We start from the raw sequence: 25364 nt of genomic DNA on the forward strand, positions 1-25364 counted from the left end.
TGGAGACGAGCAAATCTTGAGCGAGCAGTCGGCAAACAGCAGAGACTGGGGAGCAGGAGCAAGAGTGGGCACTTTCTTGCCCGCAAGCGCGTAACTAGCGTTGCCGGAATAATCGTCGGACCGATGCCGCCAAGAAAAGAACGAAGTGAATGAAGCGCGACGCGGCCGGATCGTGTTCCGACATAGAACGATGGCGCTTTCGTGGAAGTATACACATGATTGAGGAGATTTATTGGTCTGTTGAGATCGGAGCGCATACCGACTGCTGTACAGCACTCCATCCGACACCACTCTATGCCGCGCCAGCAAAGCGTGATGGGAAAGATGAGACAAAGAGCTTCGCCGCTGCAGCTGTTGCCGTTCGACACATTCGCGTAGGAACTTCAGGCTACTGGGAAGGCCTAGCAATGTCGAACATCGTGCAAGCTGGAAGTGGCAAACATGTCGCGTCGGTCAGCAATTTCTGCGACACTGTCTAGCCGAACGGAAACTGCTGCCCTGAGACATTATATGCTCTGTCTGCATGTTCCAACTACACTACCATGGTCTTGTCATGCGGAGTTTCAAGGTGTAAGGCTGACAGTTTTCTGCACTCGCCAGGCTTTTACAACACAGTTGGACAACCCGGCCTGCAGGTGGGACCTCAACATCTCTCGTTATGCATTCATTCATGTAATCACATATTTCAATATATTATTCTGATCGATATGACGTCCTCACCGCTAGTAATTACTCGTATACGCGAGCTTGAAAGTCCAGACGTATTTATCCCCATTGATGATAGCATCATTCAGCTGCAACACCAAGTTGTTGCCCGACTTCGTGGCCTGCACCACTTTACCATTCTGCGAACCACCGAGGACGGTGACAGTATCGCCAGGCAACCACGGAACTGGATCCGTGATGGTGATGCTCGAACCCGGCTTCGTCAAGTAGTGAATATAGAAAGCGTCTTTCGTGGTGGTATACCGGAAATTGCCCTTTCCAGGAGTAACACTCCAGTACCTCGTATCGTAAATGGATTCTCCATGCGGAATGATCCAGCTTCCAGCATCTCTCAGGCCTTTCTGCATGATATCTGGAATGCTTCCGTCGTGCTTGGGCCCAATATCGAGGAGGAAATTGCCATTCTTGCTAACGATATCGACGAGGCTTTGGACGATGTCGTTTCCATTGAGGTACTCGCTGTCAGGTGTCTTGTAGTTGTAGCCGAAGGAGAAAGGATCCATTCCGCGATTACTTTCCCATTTGGCGACGACGGTGTCCGTATTAGTGGCATATTCGGGTGTCTGGAAGTCACCTCCAATTCCACATCGGTTGTTGAATGTTACTTGTCGTCCTTGATCACGAGCCCAGTTGAGCCATTTTGATGCGAAAATGGTTGCGTTGTTTGCTCCTCCAATGTCACACCACATGAGCTCGGTTTCGTAGTTGTATGCCAATTCATTCATCTGTGGCAGCTGGAGACCGGTCACATAGTCGTTCACCTGGACGTGGCCAGTGTACTCAAGTGGGGCTTTGGTGTATGGGTTGACATTATCAGCTCCGAAGCAACCGCCTGCCCAATTGGGGTCTGGGTTCTTGTACTGAGCATACTGAGGGTTGTACCATTCTGGCATACTGAAGTAGGTTCCTGAAGATACCATTAGCAACTGGTTTGGACGTAGCTCGGCACACACTGCTAGGACATACCTCGTCGAATCTGTGGCTGGTATTGCTTGGCTGCTGCAAGCAGAGGGCCGATGAGATCCTTCTTTGGCCCGTAATACATGAACGAGCGTCTGCTGACCTGGGGCGATGTGTTGAAAAGTGCAAAGCCGTCATGATGTTTCGTAACAGGAACCTTCGAGCGTTAGTTCTGGTTTAGAACAGAAAGATACCTTCCACCAGCCTCGCTTACCATATATCGAGCACCAGCTGCTGCAAATAGGTTGACCCATGCTACAGGATCGTAGCCAGTATCTGTGAAGTTTGCCATGAATTGATCGTAGTTGAAGTCTTTGCCATAAGTCTTCTCGTGATATTGATATGTCTTTGTTCTGTAGTTTGGATCGTGCTGGCGACACCAGTACCATTCGGAGTAGTCTTCAACAGGCGTCGCGTTGCCGAACGCCGGCGCTGAGTACAGTCCCCAGTGAATAAAGATACCGAACTTTACATTATTGTACCTTCAGAACCAGTAGTCAGCTTATTGTATCTCGGAGATCACAGATTGGAGCTCGTTCTATCAGTAGGCACGACCTGAATTCGGTTTACGTACCAGTCAGGATTCCAGTGATGACTGAGACTGCCAGTATCTGCAGTATAGTCTGGTATGCCACAAATGCCGGTTATCGTCTGATCTCTGGTGATTACAGGCCCGTATCCTTGTCCGTATGTCGCAACAATCGTGCCGCTGCATGTAGAGCCGGCAGGTGTGTTGGGCAAATTGCGAACGCCGAGCTGCACCACGGCAGCCTGCTTTGGTGCCAAGCGTGTGAGGGTTGCAGATTGGACCAATTCTAGGTTATTCGACTTCAAAGTGATATTCAAAGTGTCAGCGAGAGTGAGCGAGTTGGCCGGGTGGTTATTAGTCACCACGAATTCGACGATTTGTGTGTATTTTGTCCCTTCGATCCATTTTGATGTAAGCACTCCACCGCTGATGGCAAGATCCGGGGCGTAGCCGCCTGTATGTAGTCCGTTAGCCAGGTCTCCTCGCCGACATCGCATTGAACGTACGTGCGGAACGTGCACTGATACTCAGTGTATCGCCTGCTGAATACAGCGAGGCTGAAACGTGTGTGGCGAGGCCGAGGATGCTGAGCGTGGGAAGATGCATCTCGAGGAACTTGATAATCCGGATCAAGTTGGCGACATGTCTTATGCTATATATCTCAAAGCAGGTTCATATGCTGGTTCCTCGGATGCGCTAATGGTTCAATGGCTTGCTCGTCCATCGTGGCTATTCTCCACCAGCACGAGGCTGTCGTTGAACCGGACAATCTCTCATTGCTTTGGATGCATACTTGTGTGCGGAGGCGGGAAGTGAAAGAGGTTTGCCACCAATTGGCAGCAATGAATCGCTGTTGATCTGGATTTCTACCCCATACTACCCCAGATTCCACCACTTGGGAAGAGTGGTGTTCGTGTGGCATAGACTTTCCAGTTAAGCTTGACGGAAATGCGGCTTAACGCTCTTAAGCTTGCATGGCTGGGCTTGTGATGATACAAAGTTCGCCTTACTGGGTATGCGTCCGAGTTGAACAAGCAAGACCGAAGTCGTTGACAAATCCGAGGCCACGTTGCAGCGAGCTTGCGTGTCGCATGCTGTATAGGCGCTTGGGTAGACCGAGCGGAACGAGCGCTCCACAATATCAGCTAGACCTGCACACGAGTTTAGTGCTCAGACTCGTGCTGTCGCCTTCCGGAACGATGGTAGCTCTCGGGATTATCAGGACATTCGGGTAAACCTGTTTTGCCGGTTCACTCCATGAACGACCACGCTACAGACGCATGTGCTCGCATTGAGGCGGTCAAGGCGTGGTATTTTGTTCTCGCGCACTAGAAACAACCAATGTGATCTCATTCCGAGTCTTCATACTTCCTCAATCTCGCCAATTTGCTTCCGGCATTCGGGAGAGACCTGGAGTGTAGGAAACAAAGAATGTGTAACGATGATTCTGAGAACCTCCGGCAAGATGACCCGACTCTGCGATGCGAGAGACAGATGTGGGCTACGAAGAAAGATTGAGGCGAAAGAAGTGAGGTTGTTCGTCAGTCTTGGCATCTGATCCGTGCATGACCGGGTTGGGAAGCCGCTCTCCCGCAATCTCCTTCTTTCCACCCACCGTCGACCACTTCTGCCGTGAACAACTTGCGTAGTGCCAATCTGTGCACTTCGTGCTATGGCTGCGATGGCTGCGATGCCCATGCAGCTTTGTACCTGTCTTCCACAATGGCCTGTCTTCCAAGTCGAGCCTGCAGATCGAAATCGAAAGGCTTTGGTTGGACCTAGACATACTGGTAAGCATAGGCGCAGACTGACATGCAGCGAGTCCTCAAAGAGACACCTACGTTGAAGCCCGTCACATAGTCATACTCCGGCGGCAAGATAGGATTTCCTCGCTCGTCAGTCCTTGGCTGTATTGAGCTTGACCATGCTATGCGCGCGATAAGGATGTACAATGACCTCTCTGCGATATGCATGCCAGGACATATCCGCCTTCCAAAGCCGAAAGCAGAGTAGTTTTGCAAGTTCGGGAATTTGTCTAGTGGCTCTCGAAAGGTTGGCCAACCTGGTTCCAGCCAACGCTCAGGACGAAAGGCCTCTGGATCTGGGTAAAGTTTCTCTTCGCGATGGATAGACCACTGGACCGGATGTACAGCTGTGCCAGCACGAAGAAAGACTCGTTTACCATCAGGCATTTGATATGTATCGTCCTGAGTGAGCATGTGCGGAAGGCCTCCGGCCGTCACTGGCCGCCAGCGAAGGACCTCTTTCGCCACTGCACGCACTCTTGGTATCTTGGGAATGTCCTCGAAGCTCGGTAGGCGATCCGGACCAACGACAGCGTCTATGTCGTCTTGTAACAATTTGTACTCTTTGCCGTGAAGAGTCATCGCAAGCAGGAACGAGCACACAGCAGCCGCTGTCGTGCCTGCGCCGGCCTCGAACAAAGTGCCAATCACATAGGCGACATGATCTTCCGACAGATCATACGCCTTTCGATTGTTGTGCCATTTCGTGCAGAAATTGTCGCCACCGCTATCGATGCCTTCTTTGAGCAGGTCCCGAAACAATGATATCTCTTCATTGTGGAGTCTATTGCCTTCCCGCTTGAAAGGTGCCAGAAATGATGGGACCTTCATCAGTATGGGAAAGGTGTCTACCAGATAGGCGCCTGGACTAGCTACACGCTCTACGGTATGCACCACAGCGAGGATTCTGCGCACAAACGACTCTTCGCCAGTGAACACCGGTTTCGAATAGGCCAAGCGGAGGATTAGGCCCGCGGAGTACCGTTCTAGCCATGTCTCGTACTTTCTTGGTTCCTGGAGAAGGTCGCGCACGACGCGCACGCTTTCTTGTTCTTGGAGTGATTGATACGAAGCAGCGACAGTGACATTGGTCAAGGTTGCCATCAATTTTCTGTTTTGACGAAGCGTCTCGCCGTAAGGGATCAAAAGTGGCCGCAAGTGACGGCTCAACAGCTCCGATGCCATGGGCAGATGCACACGAGAGCTGTAGATATTTCCGCGTTCACGGAGCAGATCGTTGGCGATACTCTCCGTGGAGACGATGACATGATCTTGCCCGGCCAGGTTGAGACGATACAGAGGGCCATACTTCTTGCTCCAGTCGAAGAATTTTAGCCAGCTGTGGTAAGGAGGTACGTCGAGCAAGTTGCCTAATAGTGGGTTTCCCGGCGGACCAGCTGGTTCCTCTGTTCCAGATGGAATATCGGGTGATTTGCGTCGACGTAGAAACAGTAAAGACACGAGCGCAATGACAAACCCGAGAAGAAATATCGATAGTTGCATCCTGGCCACTGCTCAATGCGATCCCATACTGCGAAACATGTATACTGTCAACCTAATACCTATGCCGACAATAAATGTCTGGTGCGAATGCGCTATGTTTCCGCTCTCGATCTCGTAAGCACCAGATCGGATTCCGTGTCTCTGGGAACAGCTGCGCGCGGATGATCTTCAGCGGGGGGAGACGAGCTGTAGGCTGAACATGCTCTGTGTGGGGATCCCGCGGCGCCTCCACTCCTCCTGTCTATCCGATGAAGCACTCATGGACTATCCCTATACCTTCGCTGCAATGCCTTGCTTCGCAGAAATGACCACTGCGTAGGCGAGACATTGACCACTGTTGAGACCCTCGGGCTTGTTGGAAAGTGATAACGCTGAGGACGCATAACTGAAGCTTGACGCAATCCGCAAGCAGCCTGCAAAAACCTATGTTGCTTTGGGCATTCGTGAGTATCGAAGCTAATCAAGTGGCGATGTTTGAGGGTGTTGTTTGTCCGTACAACTTTTGCTATTGTTCAGTGATCTGGTGTCGTGACTCGCTTTACACACGCGAATATGGTAGAAGCATAGCTTTTGTGCAGTCTGTGGGCTGCACTTTCGACGTGAAGCTGAGATGGCGCTCTATGGCGGCCGCGACGTGTGGTAGTTGGTGAGGGTGAGATGGAGACAGACGCCATTTGCGCTTACTGCTGCGGAGCCAAGTCCGGTCACCAGGCCAAATGCGGTTAGGCTGATCGCGGTCGCTGCTTCAATCACGAACCGCGACCTCCAACTTCTCTCGCCCTTTGATCATGAGCCCCCACATCACCACCGCCCGACATCACGGGGATGACCACAAAAATAACTAGAACTCGAAGTTAGCGACACAAGAACGACCTGCATCACTGAAGAGCGACAAAATGCCACGTTACCTCGACATGGAGCCGCCAAAGAGCGTGGCCGCTCAAACGTGGCATACGCTGTTCAAAAAGGCCATTCTCAAGCGCTACCGACCTGAGGAGCTTGCAAAGGCTTTCAGAGAACTGCAGATGCGATATCGAACCCGGCCTGGCGACATCGCGACCACTTTGCTCGGATTTCGAGCTGCGAACGGCAGCCCTGATGATGTGCTTGTGTTCAAGTACGCCGAATTTCTGCTCAAGAACGACTACTTCACCGCGAGTGACCTACTTTCTGCGCTCCTCAAATCTTCGAATTACGTCCGTTCCAAGACCTCGCCCAACACGAGATTCAGCATGCCGACCTGCGAGGAGAGAGTTTTCATGATTGTTACCCAGTTTCACATCACAAGCGATCTGCCTTCATCCGCCGTCGCACTACAGGACCTGGTATTTGTTATCTACCGGTGGCTGAAAGTGGTTGGTGAAGATGTTGTCGGCAAACAACTTTCCGGCCTGCAGACCATGGACGCGCAATTGAATGGCATATATGAGGCGCTCGCACAACTCACCTTGGCTACACTCGGAAACAAAGGTATGCGAAAGGTTACACAGTACCGATGGTGGAAAGAACGCCGGGCCACAGTTGTCAATGAGATGCAGAATTACGACGTGAATGTGCTCCAGTGGATGAACTCACAACTCGCCGGGCGACTGCGAGCGTTGCTCAATGTACCACCGTACTTGGAAATGGATGCGGACGGAAAGTACAAGTTCTCCGACGAGCAAATTCTGGCGCAAGTTGAAGAGCTGCCCGTCGTGCGATCTCGCGCTGGCATCTTTGTGTGGCTCAACGCTGCACTGGCTGCTCGACCTCTGACGGACGACATGACAATACTCACGTACATACAAGGGCGCTCCTCTGACAACCCTCAATCCATCGTCGTCGATCTACTTGTTGCGGCATTCGACGTCCTCACAAATTTCATGTTGACCAAAGAACCTCGCCAAAATGCAAAGGTGGTCCGTTCCTTCATTTGCAACAAACTGCCAGTCTTGATCGCAATCCTGGCGAATAACATGCAGCCAGCGATCTCTGCGGATGCCTGCATACAAATGGCGCTCATGCCGGGCGGTATGATCTCTATGGACCCTCTACCTCCAATCTCTGCAGGTGCGACAGATGTTCGGGACAGTCTGAAGACTACCAGACTGGAGTTCCTGCAAGCCTGCGTGTTGCACGGACTCGTGAACGAGCAGACAGTAGCCTTGATCCTACAGGAATCAGTGGCACTACCGAGGGTCATCAAGCTCAACAAGGACAACCTGGTAGCGCAGTGCGCAAATAATGTTAGCAAACTCGCTGAGCACATCGAAGAGCTGGCTGGTATGCAAGGCAATGTTGGAGCGATTGCAGGATGCGTCGTGGAGACAGTCAACAATATGTGCATGAGCAAAGACACAATGTCCCTCAAGTCAGTGTGTGACAAGCTCATCAGGAGGATACCGTACATGGACTTCGTCATGCAATACACGCAGCCTGGTATGCTACTGCTGCCTCTCTGCAACCTTCTCAATGACTGGACGCACGACCAAGACCAAAGCGAGTTCACTCCTGCGTATGAAGAGTTCGCGTCAATACTACTATTCACCCTGGCCGTCATCTATCGTTACGACCTATCCTTCGCCGACATTGGTATTCTTGGAGACAGCTTCGTTGCTAAGCTACTAGAAGATATGACTGTTAGCAAACCACCCGGTGAGCTCCAGCCGGAGCAAGCATCGCAGCTTACCCAGTGGATTGAGGGCCTCTTTGCCGTAGATGAACATGGGGATACGAGTGGGATTGGTGACGACGTTATGCGACAGTGCTCGCCCCAATCATTCTACACCCTCGTTCCTACGTTGTTTGAGCAGAGCATCCTGGCTTGTCGATCCCAGGTCTTGTCGATGAACACATTCAAGTCTGGACTGGAACTCCTCCTCGAGCCATTTTTGCTGCCATCTCTAGTGATGGGCCTGGGGTGGCTGGCCAAGCACTCTTGGGAAGATCACAATGACGCCGACGTCCTCATACAAGTCCTCGAGAAATTGTTGAAACCATCAAGTAATGCGCCAGAGACACAAGCTATGCATCGCGCCGTCCTTGCCGTGGTCGCAACACCGCTATACTGCTCGCTGGAGGAATATTGCCGCAAGCAGCCAAACAAGAAAGCGAATGAGCTGCTGGAGCTTCTGAAACCTCATCTCAACCAGCAACGCTCGCTGCACTCTCGCCAAAGCGAGCTAGACCAATGGCAGCAGGAGGGAAAAGGCCTACAAGGCCGCGTGCAACAAGCGATCCGGGATCTCATCACTTGGTCTTCCACTTCCACAAGCCCACCGAATCCGCCACCGCATTACACGCACAGGACATTCGCAATAGCTTGTCAGTTACTCGACAGCCAGACGCTGTTGGATGCTATTATCGCAGAGGTCAACAAGACTGAGTACAACAACGTCCCTATCGCTCTCGATGTCTGCACATCTCTGATTTGTGCGCCTGCTCCGGTCCCAATGGGCGCGCAACAGGCTACTCACTGGACTTCACCTACGGGCCAATTGCGCTCACGCGTACGTATCGCTAGCGCTGATGCTCAAGCCATCCTAGACCTCGCAAAATCTTACGCGGAGACTCTGGTTCGCCTCGGCCGACGAGTTCAAGCACAAATGTCGTTTGCAGCGCAGATGCCAGCGATAGCCATGCCCATGCCCATGCAAGATCAAAGCACCGATCAGATGATGCAGGATTTAGGCCTCGCGTTAGACAACAACACAAACGCTTCCAACGTGGATGCGACAATGGCCACCAATGCTTCTGCCATGGCTTCAAATGCCGAATTGTCAGGCATGGATCAGCCAATCGATTTGACAAATCTCAACAACGCATCTGCTGACGAGTTGGCTAAATTGACTGTCGATGGCGATGCGATGAACCTGGACCAAAACAATCAGTTCCTTGCAGATTTCGGCATGGGCGTAGGCGATGCACAAAATAATGCACAGAACAATGCAATGACCAATCAGGATGACGATATCTTTGCAGGCTTGAATATGGACATGGGGGAGCTCGATGATTTTACATTTGACTAGTCGGGCGATGCAGAATCAACTGTTTCAGACAGCACGCTCCCGCCACAAGCAGAATCGCTGGCCCCAACACCAATTGATATGGAGCTTGGACCAGGTCAGCAGCCCACGCGCGAGTACTATCGAAGAATTCAGGACCAGCTTGTTGCCGAGGCAGCAAAGGCACAGGTTCGCATGCAAAGACAGCAGCAGCGACAACAAGATGCAGAGCGCCAGTGACTTTGCGGGCAGCAGGGTGAACGAGCAGCCTCGTCAAAATTAGGGTGTTGATGTTGGGATGTGGACTTTGACTTGAAGAGGCTTGCAACTTCGCAATTGACGATATCCTTGGTTGAGAAGGTTCGTGACATATTCTTTGATCGACAAGGTATGATCATGCAACATTGACATGAGTTTTTGTTGTACACATTCTTTTCTGCGTCTGCGCGCCCTTGCGTTGTGAGATACTTGCTCTTATGCGCCACTACTGTGTCGCCAAATCTAAATCATCACAGCAGCGCCCAGCATAGCCAACAATGCCCAAGCCGAATCTGCAGAAAGCGCAACACCCGAGTTGCCATCCGCAGCTGGAGCGGAGCTCTGGCTCGCTCCTCCACTCATTGTCTCGGAGGGCGAAGTGCCAGTCGTCGAGGCACCGCTCTCAATCGCTGTTGTCTCGGCGGACCCTCCGCCACCTGTGGTCATGCTCTCAGATGCGCTCTCCGTCATCGTTGGCATCGCGCTTTCACTGTTCGAGCCTCCACTGCCGCTCGCACCGACCGCTTCGAGTTGCACGTTGGAAGTTGGTGTTCCATTTTGGTCAACTCCGACACATTCTCTGCAGAACCCTCGTCAGACACATCTTGATATACCTTCTGTTCACGAGTGCTCTTACATTGTGGTCTCCGAGAGGGCCTCGCAAACGGAATAGCTCGTGGGTGGGTTGGAAAGGTCGACATCGTCGGTCACGCGATACTGGTCGCCAGCTGCTGTGCACACAAGCGAACCATCTTGGACCTGGCAGTTGGTCGCTGCGAAAGATGCAGAAGCAGATTGAGCTGCTGCACCAGCTGCGAGCAGGGACAGGATGGAAGCGGAGATTATTTTGGCAGACATGTTCAAAGGTATAAGTCGCAATTGATGATTGACGTTGATTGCAGAGTGAAGACAACTTTTTCCAACATCTGGGAACTGGCACCGCGTTTCAAAATATATCATTGCCAAGGCAGGAATCTACAAACAAGATGAACAAGGCGATCTTCAGCTCTTCACACGTCGTACTTCCGAATGTGGTATGTGTGGATAGGATCTGCGAGGCTGAGTGCAGCCTGAGGTTGACATTTATATCAGAGTTTACAGCCTCCCAACTCTTCACTGGCTGTGTGTTGTTGATCGAGCTTGGCATGGCTGGTCATGTTCCGTTATTATAGGGTGCAGCTTCGTGGCAGTGTCCAATCGCCACGATTGAAGTGCCGCTCCTTTTATACACCCAGGAACAGCAGGGACTCTTTGTTATGCGTGTGGTTGCTGCTTGGAGTATTGATCGGCAGCGACGCGGTCATGGCTGTCCGGTCTGGCCGGTCTGGGTTTCGACGCTCCCCGCAAATGCCAGGTCTGCAATCCCATTGCCACGACTGCGGTTGATCTTTTGGCATAGCATGCGATAGTCTTTGCGTCGCGACGACAAGTGAACCATATAGGCAAGTGTTGCTCGCAAGGTGATGTTCCCAGGTTGTTTCCGAAGCATCCTCGGCCAAGGTTGTTATTGCCGAAGCTTGTGCCACGCGGGGTCACTCTTACTTCACTTCATGCTGACTGACCCTAGCATAAACAGTAACTGCTAGCTATTGAGGCACAATTCAATAACAGCAGACAAAAACAATATGCCATACTCACTGAAGCTCAGGAACGTATTGATTACAGGAGGCTCGAGGCATGCATGCACTGAACAACAAGTTCACAGCTGAACAGATCTAACATCTACACAGAGGACTTGGTGCAGAAGTCGCTCGGAAATTCGCGGCAGAGGGCAGCAACGTCACGATCAATTACCACAGTCAAGAAGCCCCAGCTCAGGAACTCGCCAAGGAGATTGAATCGAAATACAATGTCAAGACTCTCGTGATTCAAGGAGACGGCGGTGTTGTCGAAGACATCAAGAAATGCGTCCAAGAAACTGTGAAAGCCTTCGGTGGCCTCGACATCATCATTGGCAATGCCGGCTGGACGAGGTTCTCAAAGTTCGATGACTTGGAATCAATGTCCTACGAAGAATGGGACAAATGCTGGAACACTAACGTCAAAGGCAATCTTGCTCTGTTGAGAGAAGCAATGCCCATCTTTCAGAAGAACCCAGATGGAGGAGTTTTCATCATGACTTCAAGTGTTGCCGGAAAATCTCTCAGCGGAAGCAGCATGCCGTACAGTGTCACTAAGGCCGCGCAGATACACATGATGAAGTGTATGGCGAACACGCAAGGACCGAAGAGCGGTGGAAAAGTCAGGATCAATGCTGTTTTGCCTGGACTTTTGTTGACGGACTGGGGGAACAAATATGGAGATGAGAGGATTAAGGCGTTGACAGAAGCTTCGGCGCTCAAGCAGGAGACAAAGCTGGACGATTGTGCGCAGGCTTTTGTTGATGTTGCGAAGAACACGAGCTGGACTGGCCAAGCTATACATATTGGTGAGTTGTTGAGAATCTATTCGAGCGCTGATATTTGCTGACAATTTACAGATTCCGGGTTGGTCGTTGGCCATATGTGAGGCATGGGTCGAGAATCGAAGCACGTATCGTAGTCGAGCTTCGTCTCATCCAAACTCTGACGACATCCAAGAGACGACAGTCTTAGACAAAAATAGCTCAAGTCATATTAAATTATCAGCAAGACAGCATTAGATCAACTTACGGAACAGGGGGATAAAGAAACGAGCGCCACCGAGGCGTTGAACGTGAGAAATGATTGACTAGCAGTTGCCAGATTAATCCCGAATCCTGTCCTAAGCTCTAGCAAGATCGATTCTGGTCCAGCCACTTATTCAGCTCGAGAGACACATTGCAAGAACTTGTCTCAGGCCAACGCAGCAGCTGTAGGCTGAAATCAGGTCTCGGATGACCATGCAAACTTGTCTCAGTGGCACAAGAAGCCAGTATTCGGTTCTCAAATTGGAGGTACATGAGTAGCCTTCCGCTCTCCATCTTCATGTTTTCTCCAGCAGGCAGGCCTCACAAGAAAACCCTGAGAACACATCGAGCGACTTAAAACTTCAACAACCACACAAACATCCATTCACGTCAGACTTCTGCCAGTGAAAACTCCAACGAAACATGTCTCAGCACTCGAGAAACTCGAACAACAACACCAGCAGCTCCTCGCTGTACGACGATTCGCCAGAATTAAAAGAAGTGATCGATCCTAGCAACAAAGGAACGAGAAAGCAGTTGAAGTTGATCCGCCATCTGATCGATCATCCCAAATCGTGGCTCAACCGGCAGAAATTGCGATGGAGCTCTAGACCAGATGGGCGACCTCAGTACGCTACTCCCGAGGCCCAACAGTGCATGGATGACAAGCGTGCCGACATCAAAAAGACCAAGGCCATGAAAGCCGCGAGAGCACAACGGGAAAAGAGCAACGGCGTGTGGGCCGGGCTGAGTCAAAGAACTGATGAGAGCGGCGTGTCTGATGATGGTTCATGCTAAGTGGGAGGAGAGACTTGTCGAATGCTTTTGTACATGAGATTAGCTAGCTGGTCTAGCAACACGGAATTTGAAAGGGAACATACGGCAGTCGGTCTGATTCTTGCTTTTATTCATCAAAGTCTGGATGACTCGTGGCTACCGTACGGACTAGCGGTCATTCGGTTCATGAATGTCGAACGAAACCTTATGTTTGTCGAACACCAGACATTACCCAAGCTCAAGCTTCGGCTGCAATCCAGAAGAAGGACTGCAACGTGCAGTGAGTGATTCTCACAGGTGCCTTCACATTGGCAGAAAACTGCAAACATTGGAGAAGGTTCGAAGGCTTGTTTGCTGATTTCACATCCACAAATGTTGTTGCCATTAACTTGAATGACATGTTTCTTTGACCGTTGAGCGTCCCTTGTGACAAGCATTGCTACATATGACAGTGATTGAGACACCAGTCTTACGCTCCTCAGACTGACACCAAAGCAGCACGTCTCAGTTTAGGTGCAACAATCGATCAGTGTTGCATTCGATGGGTAACCAACAACTCAGTGAAAGGGCCATAGCCTTCCTAAAGTCAAGGCCAAAGACCTTGACACCGCCCACTGATGACGACAGCGAGGACGGCAAGTCCATGACTGAAGAGCCCCGTCTGAGTGATTTGAGATTGAACGAGAGCATTCCAGTCCAGCAGGCGGATACCCCAACTCACAAACCACGAAGAAGAAGATCAATGGCAGAAACACAAGGGAGCAAGGATACAGCAAAGCCATTCGACCTCACGAACCATCCTCTCCGGCACCACCAAACCTACGAGCAGTCATCTTACCAAGCAGTACCTTCTCCACTGCCAATCGAACGTCCCCAAAAACAACAACGAAGACCAGAACCATCGCACAAGACCTTCATCCCCACGATCCTCCCTTACTTGCCACAAAACCCGTTTGGCTCCGTCTCAGCTCCATACCCTCCACCCACGATTCCCCTCCCACCGCTTCCCATCAGCAGCAACTCCTCTCCCATCAACCCCCTCCACACCCTCCTCACAAACCTCACAACAACCAAACTCGTCCGCTCAATCCACGCCCGCCTCCTCCTAAACCCCGACACTTTCGGTGCCCAAATCCTCACACCCCTCCAAACCCTCTACCACCCCAATACGCATCAAGCCCTCCACCTCTTGAACACATTCCCTCTGCACGAAGGCGAAAAGCTCCGCGCCCTCAGCGATCGCCAGAAACGTCTCGAAAGCCAAATCTGTTTATCCCAAGTTCTAGGATTCCTCGAGATTATGAAGACCCTTCCAGCTGTCAGTCAAGGGACGAGTTTTGTGGTGGCGAAGGTGGAGAGGGAAGTGGGGGATGTTTTGGTGAGGATGTGTGAGAATGATGCGCAGGAGAGGTCGAAGGAGGATATCGTGGCGATTCAGGAGTATTTGAAGAGGGAGATGGAGATGGAAGGGCGGAAGCAGGAGGGGGCAGATGGAACGAAGATGGATAGAATGGAGGGCGGTGCTTCATCGAAGGGTATCGCGCATGAGGTGGGAAAGGAACAGAAGGCGGACGCGTCGAAAAGTCTTTCTTGCTAAGAGAAGGTGCTTTAAGCAAGTTCTGTGTCTCCCTCGACTGCGCAACCGCAAAGATCGAAGATCAGCAAACGAGAGCTTCGAGAAGTTGGCAGATGGTTTTGCAGTAAACATAATTTATTGTATATCCTGATACAGTAGCAGCACAGCATGCCAACGATTAGCGGCAGCGATCACAAACAACACCCAAACAATCCATATTCAGAGTCCATCAGTCATTCCATCATGCGCCATCCCATGAACAAACAATGCAACAAGAGTCGTAACATCCACAATCGTCCCCGTCTAACCACTGCACATGAGGCATGCTTCTGGGTTTTCTATGCTGCAAGCCAGCACGGCCTCGGCGTAGATGTCGCCCTCACGAGGATCCTTCTTCTCCTCTTCTTGACCATCAGTCTTGACTGCTGGCTCGGGAAGCTGCTCTTGCTTGGGAACAGCATCGAGACCATCGGTGGCGAGTGTCTCTGGGCTGTCTCCATCGTCGAGGTCAGCAGGGAAAGGTGGGTTAACAACAGCAGAAGATGTGCGACCGAAAGTTCGCTTCTTTGGCTGAGGTCGCTCGCTCTCTGGTGGAGGTGTCGCAGCAGGGGTGACAACGTCTTCAGGTGCGATAGGCGACTTTTGTGGCTCCTTGTTCTCGTACATTGGCTTTGGCACCGCAGGCTTCGGCGAACTGACTGCATTATACGCACCAGTTCCGATACGCTTCTTGGCACCACCAGTGCGGGAGATGTTCGTGTCTGCGACCTTGAGCATCTCTTGGTCGACAGTGAATTGAATCGGAGCAGACGCGGCTTGTGTACGGAGATAGTACATGCCGGTCTTGAGACCAAGCTTCCAGCCAGTGAAGTGCATGCTGGTAATCTTGCCCATGGTAGGCTCCTTCAAGTGGATGTTCAAGCTTTGAGACTGATCGATGAAGGCACCGCGGTCGGCGGCCATCTGAACAATGTTGCGCTGACTGATCTCCCAGACAGTCTTGTACAAAGCCTTGAGGTCGTCTGGAATGTTTGGAATGCGTTGCACGGAACCACCATCGGCGATGATGCGGTTCTTCATGTTCTCAGACCACAATCCACGGTCGACAAGGTCCTTCAGCAGCCATGGGTTGACGACTTGGAACTCTCCAGCAAGGACACGGCGAGAGTAGATGTTGCTGGTGTATGGCTCGAAGCACTCGTTGAAGCCCATGATCTGCGATGTGGAGGCAGTAGGCATTGGTGCGACAAGGAGGGAGTTGCGGACACCGTGCTGAGCGATCTTGGCCTTGAGCGCGTCCCAGTCCCAGAGGTCTGAAGGTGTGACGCCCCACATCTCGTACTGAAGTTCGCCCTTCGAAACCGGGGAGCCCTCGTATGTCTCGTATGGACCAAGCTTGCTGGCAAGGTCGCACGATGCGGTGAGCGCAGCGTGGTAGATGGTCTCGAAGATCTGGACGTTCAGGTGACGGGCCTCTGGAGACTCAAAAGGCATGCGTAGAGCGAGGAAAGCATCAGCAAGACCGCTGACACCGAGACCGATTGGTCTGTGGCGCATGTTGCTCTTCTTCGCCTCAGGCACTGGGTAGTGGTTGACTTCAATGATCTTGTTCAAGTTCTTGGTGACGACTTGCACAACCTCGTGGAGCTTCTCGAAGTCGAAACGCTCGTTCTCAAGATCGACGTAGGTTGGCAGAGCGAGAGATGCAAGGTTGCACACGGCGACCTCGTCTGGTGCGGTGTACTCGATGATCTCAGTGCACAAGTTGGAACTCTTGATCGTTCCGAGGTTCTTCTGGTTGCTCTTGCGGTTGGCAGCATCCTTGTAGAGCATGAAAGGTCCACCAGTCTCAGTCTGGGCTTCCAAGATAGCATACCAGACCTTCTGAGCGCGAACAGTCTCACGTCCACGACCTTCTCTCTCGTAGCGGGTGTACAGCTCCTCGAACTCGTCACCGTACACATCAGCGAGACCAGGGCACTCGTTGGGGCACATGAGTGTCCATTCTGCGTTGGCTTCGACACGCTTCATGAACAGATCTGGGATCCAAAGAGCGAAGAACAGATCACGTGCACGCACTTCTTCCTTTCCGTGGTTCTTGCGGAGATCCATGAAGGAAATGACATCTGCGTGCCATGGCTCGAGGTAGATAGCGAATGCACCAGGACGCTTGTTGCCACCTTGGTCGACATAGCGGGCAGTGTTATTGTAGACACGCAACATCGGGATGAGACCATTGGATGTGCCGTTTGTGCCTGCAATGTATGATCCAGTAGCACGGATCTTGTGGCAGTTCAGGCCAATGCCACCAGCATTCTTCGAGATCATGGCGCAAGTCTTGAGTGTGTCGTAGATGCCCTCAATGCTGTCATCCTTCATGTCGATCAAGAAGCATGAAGCCAACTGTGCATTCGGCGTACCAGCGCTGAACAGTGTAGGCGAAGCGTGTGTGAAGTATTTGTTGGACATGTAGTTGTAGGTCTCAATGGCGGCCTCGATGTCATCGCCGTGGATTCCGACAGCCACACGCATGATCATGTGCTGTGGTCTCTCAGCAACTTTGCCGTCAATGCGGAGCAAGTATGAGCGTTCCAGCGTCTTGAAGCCAAAGTATTGGTAGTTGAAATCTCTGTCGTAGACAATGGCAGAGTTCAGCTCGTCTGCGTGTTCCATCACGACCTTGTATGTGTAGTCTGAGATCATAGGCGATGCCTTTTTGTTCTTTGGGTTGACATAGTGATACAAGTCCGAGACCACGGCAGAGAACTGCTTTTTCGTCTGCTTGTGAAGGTTGGAAACGGCGATACGTGCGGCGAGGATGGCGTAGTCTGGGTGTGTGGTGGTCATGTATGCCGCTGTCTCGGCCGCCTGAAAGTCTTCATTAGCCATGCACAGTGGTGGGGTGGAATCGCGTCACGTACCAAGTCGTCAAGCTGAATAGTGGTGACACCCTGATATACGCCATTGATCACCTTCATGGTGATGGCTGTGGAGTCGACATGCTCAGGGTCGAGGCCGTAACAGAGCCTCGACACACGAGCTGTGATCTTGTCGAACTGAACACGCTCTTTGCGGCCATCTGAAAACCGCGTCAGCTAGGTGTTCCTCGAGCCTAATGGTAGGCTTTGTTCCTGGGTCGTGGCGAAGCGGCCTGCTGTCTGCCCTCCAAGCCCCTGCTTCATGCAGGTGGGAATATGGTATACATACCGCGCTTGTAGACGAACATGGTCGTCAACGGCAACGAGGTCTGGCCTCGAGTGTAATGGGGATATTCCGAAAGAAGCGTCCAACCAAGAAGCGTAGTGTGGTTGGCGAGGAAGTTTTGAGCCTCTCAAGCAGGTATCTGATGCTTGAAGAGAGGGTGAAAGAGGGGTGGGAGGATGGTGTTCGTGCAAGAAGAACGAGACGACAAAGTGGGAGAAGATATAGCGGAGGTCCGTCGCGCCTGCCACAAACATGGAGCGCGTTGAACGCGTGCAGTACGCGACGCCTGCCTCCGCTAGCGCGCTTTGTAAGCGAGGCTTGGCGCGAAAAGATCGTGATGAAATTCTCATCTCATACGCGCTTCTTCTCATCTCCGACATCGTCTTTACGCGCAACAACAGTACGCAATGTCGGCTCAGAATGTGCTGTCGTGCAAAATGGTACGATTGCCGTGATGGAGCTCTGCACGCCCGCATATGCTTCGACGACCTGCTTCCAGCAACACTCATCGTGCTGGACCCGATCAACGGCCTCTTTGGCCTAGCAACTCCCCACGTCCCTCAGCAATACCTGCTCAGGACTGTATCAATCCCTTCTCGCAGAGGGACATATCTGGCTCATTCGAAGGCTCGGCGACATCGCATTCACCACAGTCACGAGTTCAAATTTCGTAGCCTAAAGCAACCCCAAAGGTCTGCCAAGACCATCTCACTCGTGTTGCAGAATCTGAGCATCGGCTCTGAGGATTTTGCGTCTAATTGCTGAGATACATTTCCATGAGTAAATGAAGCTGTCGTGTCGTGTCAATGTCTGGTCTTACGCGAGACATGCAAGATGTACGATTCCGCTGATCCTGCGTCGGATTAGCAGAACAGCAGCTCAGGCTGGAGTATTTTAGATGAAGCGTGATGCCATGGTCTGTTGCTCATTGATCATCTCATTATATTCTCACAGGCTTTTGTATATGCCTAGCACACAGTATCTATCATGTCCTCGAACTCCTCTCACACACAGTTGTGCGCCGCTACGCCATACAAAATATCCAAACCATTCTCGTACAGTTTATCGACCTTTTTGCCATTCCCGTCTTCGCATTTTCATACGGTTCTGTCCTCCTCCCGCTTCACTCCCACATCACAACCTAATCTTCACTCCCAGCCCTTGTCCCATATACCACATCTCCTCCCTCCAGCGTCCCAATCTAACCCCCACATCCGCTCTCGCCGCCAACTTCAACTCTCCACCAAGCGCCTTCCTCACGGCCCCATACCCCACACTTCCCAACCGCCACTCAACCGGCAACTTCGGCGTCAAATACCCCTTCCCGTCAGGCGTCTCCTTAATGGGCGGAATAGCAATCGGAATATCATACAAAATATTCCCCACTGGATCACCAAAAGAATCCGGATTCGACGCCGGGTCGTCGTTATAAAATGCTGTAGCGTTGAGATCCGTGATGACGAGAGTAGAATGTTGGAGAGGTGACAAGAGGAGGAACGTAGCGGAAGAGGAGAGGAGATGCATTGTGGCGTCGCGGATGAAATGGGGACCAGAGGGGGATTTGCGTTTCTTGCTGTCGCCGTTGTCTTCGTCGTCGCCGTCAGGGTTCCATGGGTCGTCGGGAGGTTCTTCAGGATCATTGTCTCCGTCATCATCGCCGTCGTCTGGAGGTGCAACATCGCCGAGTTTGGGAGCTTGCACTTCGATTGGAAAACGCGACAGAGCTCGGCTCAATTTGGGGTTGGCGGGGATGGACTTCTCGTGCATTTGTAATGTGATCGTAGTATTCCAGCCAGAGATATATTGAGATATAAGTTCGCGGCCTACGGCTCTTGCTTCGGGGCCGCTGATGTCGAGTGGGGCGTACACAGCTTCGACTGAGAGGCCTGCGTTGAGACCGGTCGTGATTGATAGGTTCCGCGCTGTGGCGTGTCCTAGCAGTGAGCCATTTTTGATGATGTGAATGTCGATATACGGAATGCTTGCGGTATAGTTGGTAGGGTTAGTGACGTTGGCACCAGCAACGATAGTCAACGACGTTTTTGTCGTATTGACGATGTTGAGATCAGTAATTTTGGGGTCGAGACCTCCAATGAGATCTTGCCCGCCATGCTTGGGAGGGTTATGGCCATCGGGAGGAGGTTGTGGTCGCGAGACAGCTATAGCATACTTAGCCTATCTACTCTTCTAAAAACGTACAGTCGTAGCATCATGATGCTGTACACAATGTGCAATATATGGCGAGGTTAAGACCTACGCTTGATGGGAACTGAGCCTTCCGCGGGTATCTTCCGAATTGCAAAATCTCCCAACGCCGTGTCAACGCCGACATCAACTTCGGCTTTGATGGTCATGACCACTGTCTTTGTGCCAAACATGAGAGCTTGGATCACATCTGTGAAGACGTCCTCGTCTTGAATCTCAAGCGGAGCATCTTTCACAGCACTCTGTACCAGAAGAGTCGGGCCTTCGTCGTCGCGGGCATCAATACGAGTGCTGTTGGCGTCTTGCCATTTGCTGAGGTCGAGGCGGCCGAGTTTCTTCTTTTTGTAGAACACATCTGCGTCGGCGCGGACCTTGTTCACGTCTATGCTGAAGTTCATCTCTTCTGGAAGAGAGATGGTTGCGAGGACGTTGGCGCTGATGCGAGGGTTGCTTGCTGGAGTGCCCGGCTCCGCCCACGGGTCAGGCAAGCTGAAATGTGTGTCTGTCAAGGAAAAGTTCTTGATCAAATGACCAAAAGTGCGGCCTGGCACAGGCACAGGCACTGTGATGTCTCGCATCAGATCTGTGATCCAGCCCGGCGTATCGAGCGAAGGTGAATCTGAGCCGCGCACATAGACAGTGGCAGTTTTGCCGTGGATATAACGCCCAAGGAACATATCGAGCGGAGACATGGACGTCCCTGGGCAATCTTGTGTCAAGACAGAAGGCAGCTCACGTACGGTTCCAGTTGCGTTGGCCACGACATTCTTCTTCGGCTGAATGTGGATCTGCTCGGTAATGGCATCTGCGAGCATGATGTATGGATCACTCTTTTCGCAGTTGTCTACGAGAATACCGAAACCCAGCGGCGGTACAGTGAAGTCGATAGGGAAGTCGTTCTGCACCTTGATTGATACATCCGCGGCCATACCCTTGCCAGTGGGAATATCAACTTCCCGGAAGTTCAGCTTCTTAATATCGTATGCGGGTATTGAAGGGATCTCGTCGCCACTGAAAGTCATCTCTTGTTGGACGAGTTGCTGGCCAAGGCTGATCAGCCCGCTCTTCAACGGGACCTGAGCTCTGCCCACGACGCGTAATGATCCTAACCGGCCATCGATCCAGTCGTTGGCAATGGCTCTGATTCCGTCGACATCACCCGGCTCGAGATCAGTCAAGAAATCGATACCGGTGATGTGCTGGTCACGAATATATGCTTTGATTGGAGGCAGATGCGCAATGCCCAGCAGCACGTTTCCATACTCTGGTAGCGATACGGCCATGTTGCCCTCTCCTGTCTCAACCTCCTCGGCGATGTATGTGCATAGCTTCCCGAGCCTTCGCACTGAGGCTTGCTTGACTCTTGTCGAATCAAGCTTGAAGTTTCCCTGCACTCTTGCACGCACTCCTGTCGCGGTGAAGGAGTCGATGGATAGGCTCGTGGGCTCGAATACGATAGCCTCGGCAGCATATTGCTGAACTGCTGTCGGTGCCACGAAGGCGAAGATGATGATCAATGCAGCGACAATGCATAGTATCAGCAAGGCGATCAGGCTCGGCCATCGTAGCTTCTTCTTGCGGCCACCTTTGCTGCCTTGAATGCCTCGTAGTAGCGATGAGGCTGAGGAGTCGTTTTGCGGTCGGCTCTGTTCGGTGCTTTCTGTTTGACCCCCGGCCAGCAGTGGTGTATTCTCTGACGCTCCAAAGTCGCTCTCCTGCTGCCGGACATCGTCGTCCTCGCGACGCGAATCGGCCATGGTGGTAAACGTGCTCGTATCGTGGTCGGGCTGATCGCTACGTCACCAGCGTGCGACGCTTGTCGAGGTGGCCTTCATGCGATGGAGGCGAGGCTGCCGGCGACAGGAAGGAACAAAGAAAGTACGAGGATGGGTATGGGCAATGGAAGTGTAGGAGATGTGTGACCGGGTCAGGTGATGGTTCGCATCAACGACTAGACTGCTCAGTGCTAGACTGCGGCTGCGGTTGGATCATGCTGGGCGACGACGAATCATGTGAAGGCGGGGAGACGATCGGCGGAGGGAGTCAGAAGCGCCAAGCGCGGCGTGCAGCTCAAGTACCGCGCTGCATTAGAGCTCGACGCTGCAGCTCCAATTAATTTTCTACAGCATAGCACAATGGCTCCCACACGACTCTGCCGACCCTCCACCCTGCGCAGTGCGGCCAATGCCTCCAAGCGCTTCTACTCCTCGCCCGCTCAGCCCTCACAATCGCCATTCGCGCCTCGACACTTCCTCTCTATCAGCGATGTGACACCGCAGGAATTGACGACGCTCGTTCGAAATGCCGCCAAATACAAGGCAGCAGTCAAGTCGGGGAGCATTCCTGCTCACCTTCAGAACAAGCTGGTTGCCCAAACGGTAGCCCTCATGTTCACCAAGCGATCCACCCGAACCCGTGTTTCGACCGAATCTGCTGTACAAATGCTCGGCGGACATCCCATGTTCCTCGGATCGAATGACATTCAGCTGGGTGTGAATGAGTCACTCTACGATACGTCTCTCGTCATCAGCAGCATGGTCTCTGCTATTGTAGCACGAGTCAACGCCCACGCCGATGTAGCAGACCTCGCAAAGCACAGCAGCAAGCCTGTCATCAATGCTCTGTCAGATCTCTACCACCCTCTTCAGACCATCGCCGATTTCCAGACCCTTGTAGAGGCATTTGGTAGCAAGAGCAAGAGCTGGAATCAGGAGAGCCTAGGCTTGGAAGGCATGAAGCTCGCATGGATTGGTGACGCGAACAACGTGCTGTTCGATCTTGCCATTGGTGCCGCCAAGCTGGGCGTAGAGGTCAGCGTGGCCACACCAAAAGGATATGAGATCCCAGCCTTCATGCGGGACATCATCAAGAGCACCAACCCCAACTTCAAGCTCACGGAAACCAATGTTCCCGAGGAAGCCGTCAAGAATGCTGATGTGCTGGTCACAGATACTTGGGTCAGCATGGGTCAGGAAGCTGAGACGAAGAAGAGGCTTGCCGATTTTGCTGGCTTCCAGATTACAAAAGACCTTGCCGTACGTGGTGGGGCCAAGCAAGATTGGCGATTTATGCACTGCCTTCCTCGACATCAGGAAGAAGTCGCGGACGAGGTCTTCTACTCGCCCGCTTCACTCGTCTTTCAGGAGGCCGAAAACAGGCTTTGGGCCGCAACTTCTGCGCTGGAGGCTTTTGTTGTGCATAAAGGAAACATCAAGTCCTCACCTTGAAGGCGATAATCCCATCTCACACGGTCAAATACCGTGGAATACCAGTGCACTGTTTGAACTTGTGCGCCCAACTGGTGTGGTCTTGACGTTTTGGCATGCTGGCTGGAGCCTCAAGCATTGGCAGCGATCTGTCAATGCGGAAGCTGATCCAGATGGCCAAAGGTCGCGTCGCTTCGCGAAGCATCGATGAGAAAGTTCTTGGACGGCTCCTCACCTGGGGCATTTTTGAACGTGACCGGTCTCGTGGAGGTCGTCACAGGGCGAATTGCCATGATCACCAGAATCGTTACCGTCACGCGTAGAATTTGTAGCGTATTAGCGTGTGTAAAAGTTCAATGTCCCTATACACTTCGACACAACTGACTTCACACTATTTAATTACCGCCGTGCCCCAGACGATTCTGGAAGCAGAAGCTAATGCAGTATCAGCAAACGGCCAGTGCGAGCGACGCGTTTCAAGACTCTTGATCGTTTGCTCTCCCTGGGCACGGCCACGCATCCGCTGACCACTGACTCCTGACAAGTACCTCGCACGAACGCGCCTGTACCACTGTCGCTTGCGGCACCTGGGAGCGATGTCCTCCAGCGAATCTGATTCTGTACGGAGCGCCGACGACTATCGCACGCGATCCTCATCACCAGAAAATGAGGTCCTTTTCGAAGGACGTGGCAAGCCAGCTCGCACGACTGCGCGGCCGCCGCAGCAGCCAACACTGACAGACAATGATTCTCTCCCTAGACCTGCAGTCGCGACCGGGATCTTCACCGCGTCAGCAGCCTCGAGCTCCGCTTCCAGTCAACCACCGGCTCAGCACAGCATTTTCCTCTTCTCGCCAGAAGCCACACCTTTCTCCCCACAGCATGGCAGCCTAAGCAGCAACGACAAATGTGCTTCTGCGCAGTCCTCGCGACTACCTTCGGAGCACCAAGTGCACCCACGTCCAACTGTCTCAACGGAGCAAAGCTCTGGAGACGACGCAGAGCTACTAGCCCTTTTCCGTGCTCAGCTTCAGCGCCGTGATGCCAGAGCCCCGCCATCAAATGAGCATTTCAAATATGAAACATCCGCTGCATCATCGCAGAGTGGAACTCAAGTCGATGAGGATGACCAGCAGTTGCCCAGAAAACAACCTCGTTACATTCTCCTCAAAGAGCAGGAATTGAAACAGCAACAATTTACCGATCCGTCCCCGACCTACACCTGGGCTCGCGTCTCACCATTCGACAGACAAGTACTTCCGCTGGATGCGCCGTGGGAACCCGATCCCACTCGTCCGCCGAAATCAAGCTCGAAAACGAGCTGGTCAACTCCAGCGAAATCTACTCTTTCCACAAATTCGAGACCCAGTACATCATCCAGCTCAAAGCATGCGAACCAACAGGCACTCGACTCAGAAGAGAAGGAAGAAGACGAGGAACCTTTGACATGGGAAACGCTTCCTCGGACAGAAGATCTCCCAATTCATATGCCGTTTGGGAAGAAGATGCTGGAGAAGAATGGATGGAAAGAAGGAGAAGGGCTGGGAAAGAGAGGAGAGGGAAGAAGCAAGGTATTGGATTTGAGGTTGAGTGGGCAGGCGAGGGGCCATGGAGAGAGGGGTGGAGTGGGGAGTTGAGTGCAAGTCATGAAGTCGAGTGCTTGTGACACTGGGCGAGAGCGAGGGTGGACCGCACGAGTTCAGGAAGTGGAAGGGTGTGTGTCGAAGAGGAACATTAAGGGCGAATTTAGTTCAAAGCTGCAAATCGATTGCGCGGAGGTAGAAATACTTAAGCGGGAAGGTCGGTAGCGAATGGAATGAACACGGTAGAGAACATAAAAATCTGAATCTGCAAAAGCAACCTCGTTATGATGACAGGATCAGACATATTCTCATTCTCGCTAAAGTAACACTACAATCAAAACATCTTGGGTATATCCTCCACTTCATTCTCTCCCTCTCCTCCTCCTTATCTTATCTAGCCAT

General features: G+C 52.2%; 11 protein-coding genes across 11 annotated transcripts; 6 read left to right on the plus strand and 5 right to left on the minus strand.

Annotated features, from left to right (window-relative positions):
• Window positions 1–722: 722 nt before the first annotated feature.
• Window positions 723–2821, minus strand: RHO25_006812 (uncharacterized protein; the record flags this gene model as incomplete). The annotated part of the gene is made up of 5 exons (XM_023597609.1): window positions 723–1633; window positions 1693–1843; window positions 1901–2168; window positions 2261–2669; window positions 2722–2821. 5 exons carry the CDS (start codon window positions 2819–2821, stop codon window positions 723–725), a joined length of 1839 nt encoding a protein of 612 aa, XP_023452000.1.
• A 1064-nt stretch (window positions 2822–3885) lies between these two features.
• RHO25_006813 (uncharacterized protein) lies at window positions 3886–5523 on the minus strand (the record flags this gene model as incomplete). The annotated part of the gene is made up of 2 exons (XM_023597610.1): window positions 3886–3993; window positions 4057–5523. The coding sequence occupies 2 exons, from the start codon at window positions 5521–5523 to the stop codon at window positions 3886–3888; spliced, it is 1575 nt and encodes a 524-aa protein (XP_023451692.1).
• Window positions 5524–6437: 914 nt separating this feature from the next.
• RHO25_006814 (uncharacterized protein) lies at window positions 6438–9530 on the plus strand (the record flags this gene model as incomplete). Its single annotated transcript, XM_023597611.2, has 1 exon — window positions 6438–9530. One exon carries the CDS (start codon window positions 6438–6440, stop codon window positions 9528–9530), a length of 3093 nt encoding a protein of 1030 aa, XP_023451693.2.
• A 477-nt stretch (window positions 9531–10007) lies between these two features.
• On the minus strand, window positions 10008–10622 carry RHO25_006815 (uncharacterized protein; the record flags this gene model as incomplete). The annotated part of the gene is made up of 2 exons (XM_023597612.1): window positions 10008–10344; window positions 10402–10622. 2 exons carry the CDS (start codon window positions 10620–10622, stop codon window positions 10008–10010), a joined length of 558 nt encoding a protein of 185 aa, XP_023451686.1.
• A 767-nt stretch (window positions 10623–11389) lies between these two features.
• RHO25_006816 (uncharacterized protein) lies at window positions 11390–12272 on the plus strand (the record flags this gene model as incomplete). The annotated part of the gene is made up of 3 exons (XM_023597613.2): window positions 11390–11439; window positions 11495–12192; window positions 12244–12272. 3 exons carry the CDS (start codon window positions 11390–11392, stop codon window positions 12270–12272), a joined length of 777 nt encoding a protein of 258 aa, XP_023451687.1.
• A 562-nt stretch (window positions 12273–12834) lies between these two features.
• RHO25_006817 (uncharacterized protein) lies at window positions 12835–13209 on the plus strand (the record flags this gene model as incomplete). The annotated part of the gene is made up of 1 exon (XM_065602847.1): window positions 12835–13209. The coding sequence occupies one exon, from the start codon at window positions 12835–12837 to the stop codon at window positions 13207–13209; it is 375 nt and encodes a 124-aa protein (XP_065458919.1).
• Window positions 13210–13729: 520 nt separating this feature from the next.
• RHO25_006818 (uncharacterized protein) lies at window positions 13730–14785 on the plus strand (the record flags this gene model as incomplete). Its single annotated transcript, XM_023597614.1, has 1 exon — window positions 13730–14785. One exon carries the CDS (start codon window positions 13730–13732, stop codon window positions 14783–14785), a length of 1056 nt encoding a protein of 351 aa, XP_023452604.1.
• Window positions 14786–15067: 282 nt separating this feature from the next.
• On the minus strand, window positions 15068–17990 carry RNR1 (ribonucleotide-diphosphate reductase subunit rnr1; the record flags this gene model as incomplete). Its single annotated transcript, XM_023597615.2, has 3 exons — window positions 15068–17632; window positions 17686–17843; window positions 17972–17990. The coding sequence occupies 3 exons, from the start codon at window positions 17988–17990 to the stop codon at window positions 15068–15070; spliced, it is 2742 nt and encodes a 913-aa protein (XP_023452605.1).
• A 1112-nt stretch (window positions 17991–19102) lies between these two features.
• Window positions 19103–21930, minus strand: RHO25_006820 (uncharacterized protein; the record flags this gene model as incomplete). Its single annotated transcript, XM_023597616.2, has 2 exons — window positions 19103–20127; window positions 20226–21930. 2 exons carry the CDS (start codon window positions 21928–21930, stop codon window positions 19103–19105), a joined length of 2730 nt encoding a protein of 909 aa, XP_023452606.1.
• Window positions 21931–22308: 378 nt separating this feature from the next.
• On the plus strand, window positions 22309–23400 carry RHO25_006821 (uncharacterized protein; the record flags this gene model as incomplete). The annotated part of the gene is made up of 1 exon (XM_023597617.2): window positions 22309–23400. The coding sequence occupies one exon, from the start codon at window positions 22309–22311 to the stop codon at window positions 23398–23400; it is 1092 nt and encodes a 363-aa protein (XP_023452607.1).
• Window positions 23401–23975: 575 nt separating this feature from the next.
• On the plus strand, window positions 23976–25016 carry RHO25_006822 (uncharacterized protein; the record flags this gene model as incomplete). The annotated part of the gene is made up of 1 exon (XM_023597618.2): window positions 23976–25016. The coding sequence occupies one exon, from the start codon at window positions 23976–23978 to the stop codon at window positions 25014–25016; it is 1041 nt and encodes a 346-aa protein (XP_023452601.1).
• Window positions 25017–25364: the final 348 nt, after the last annotated feature.

This window comes from Cercospora beticola, chromosome 4 (genome assembly GCF_033473495.1).
Source record: "Cercospora beticola chromosome 4, complete sequence".
In the NCBI taxonomy this organism is placed as follows: Eukaryota; Fungi; Ascomycota; class Dothideomycetes; order Mycosphaerellales; family Mycosphaerellaceae; genus Cercospora; species Cercospora beticola.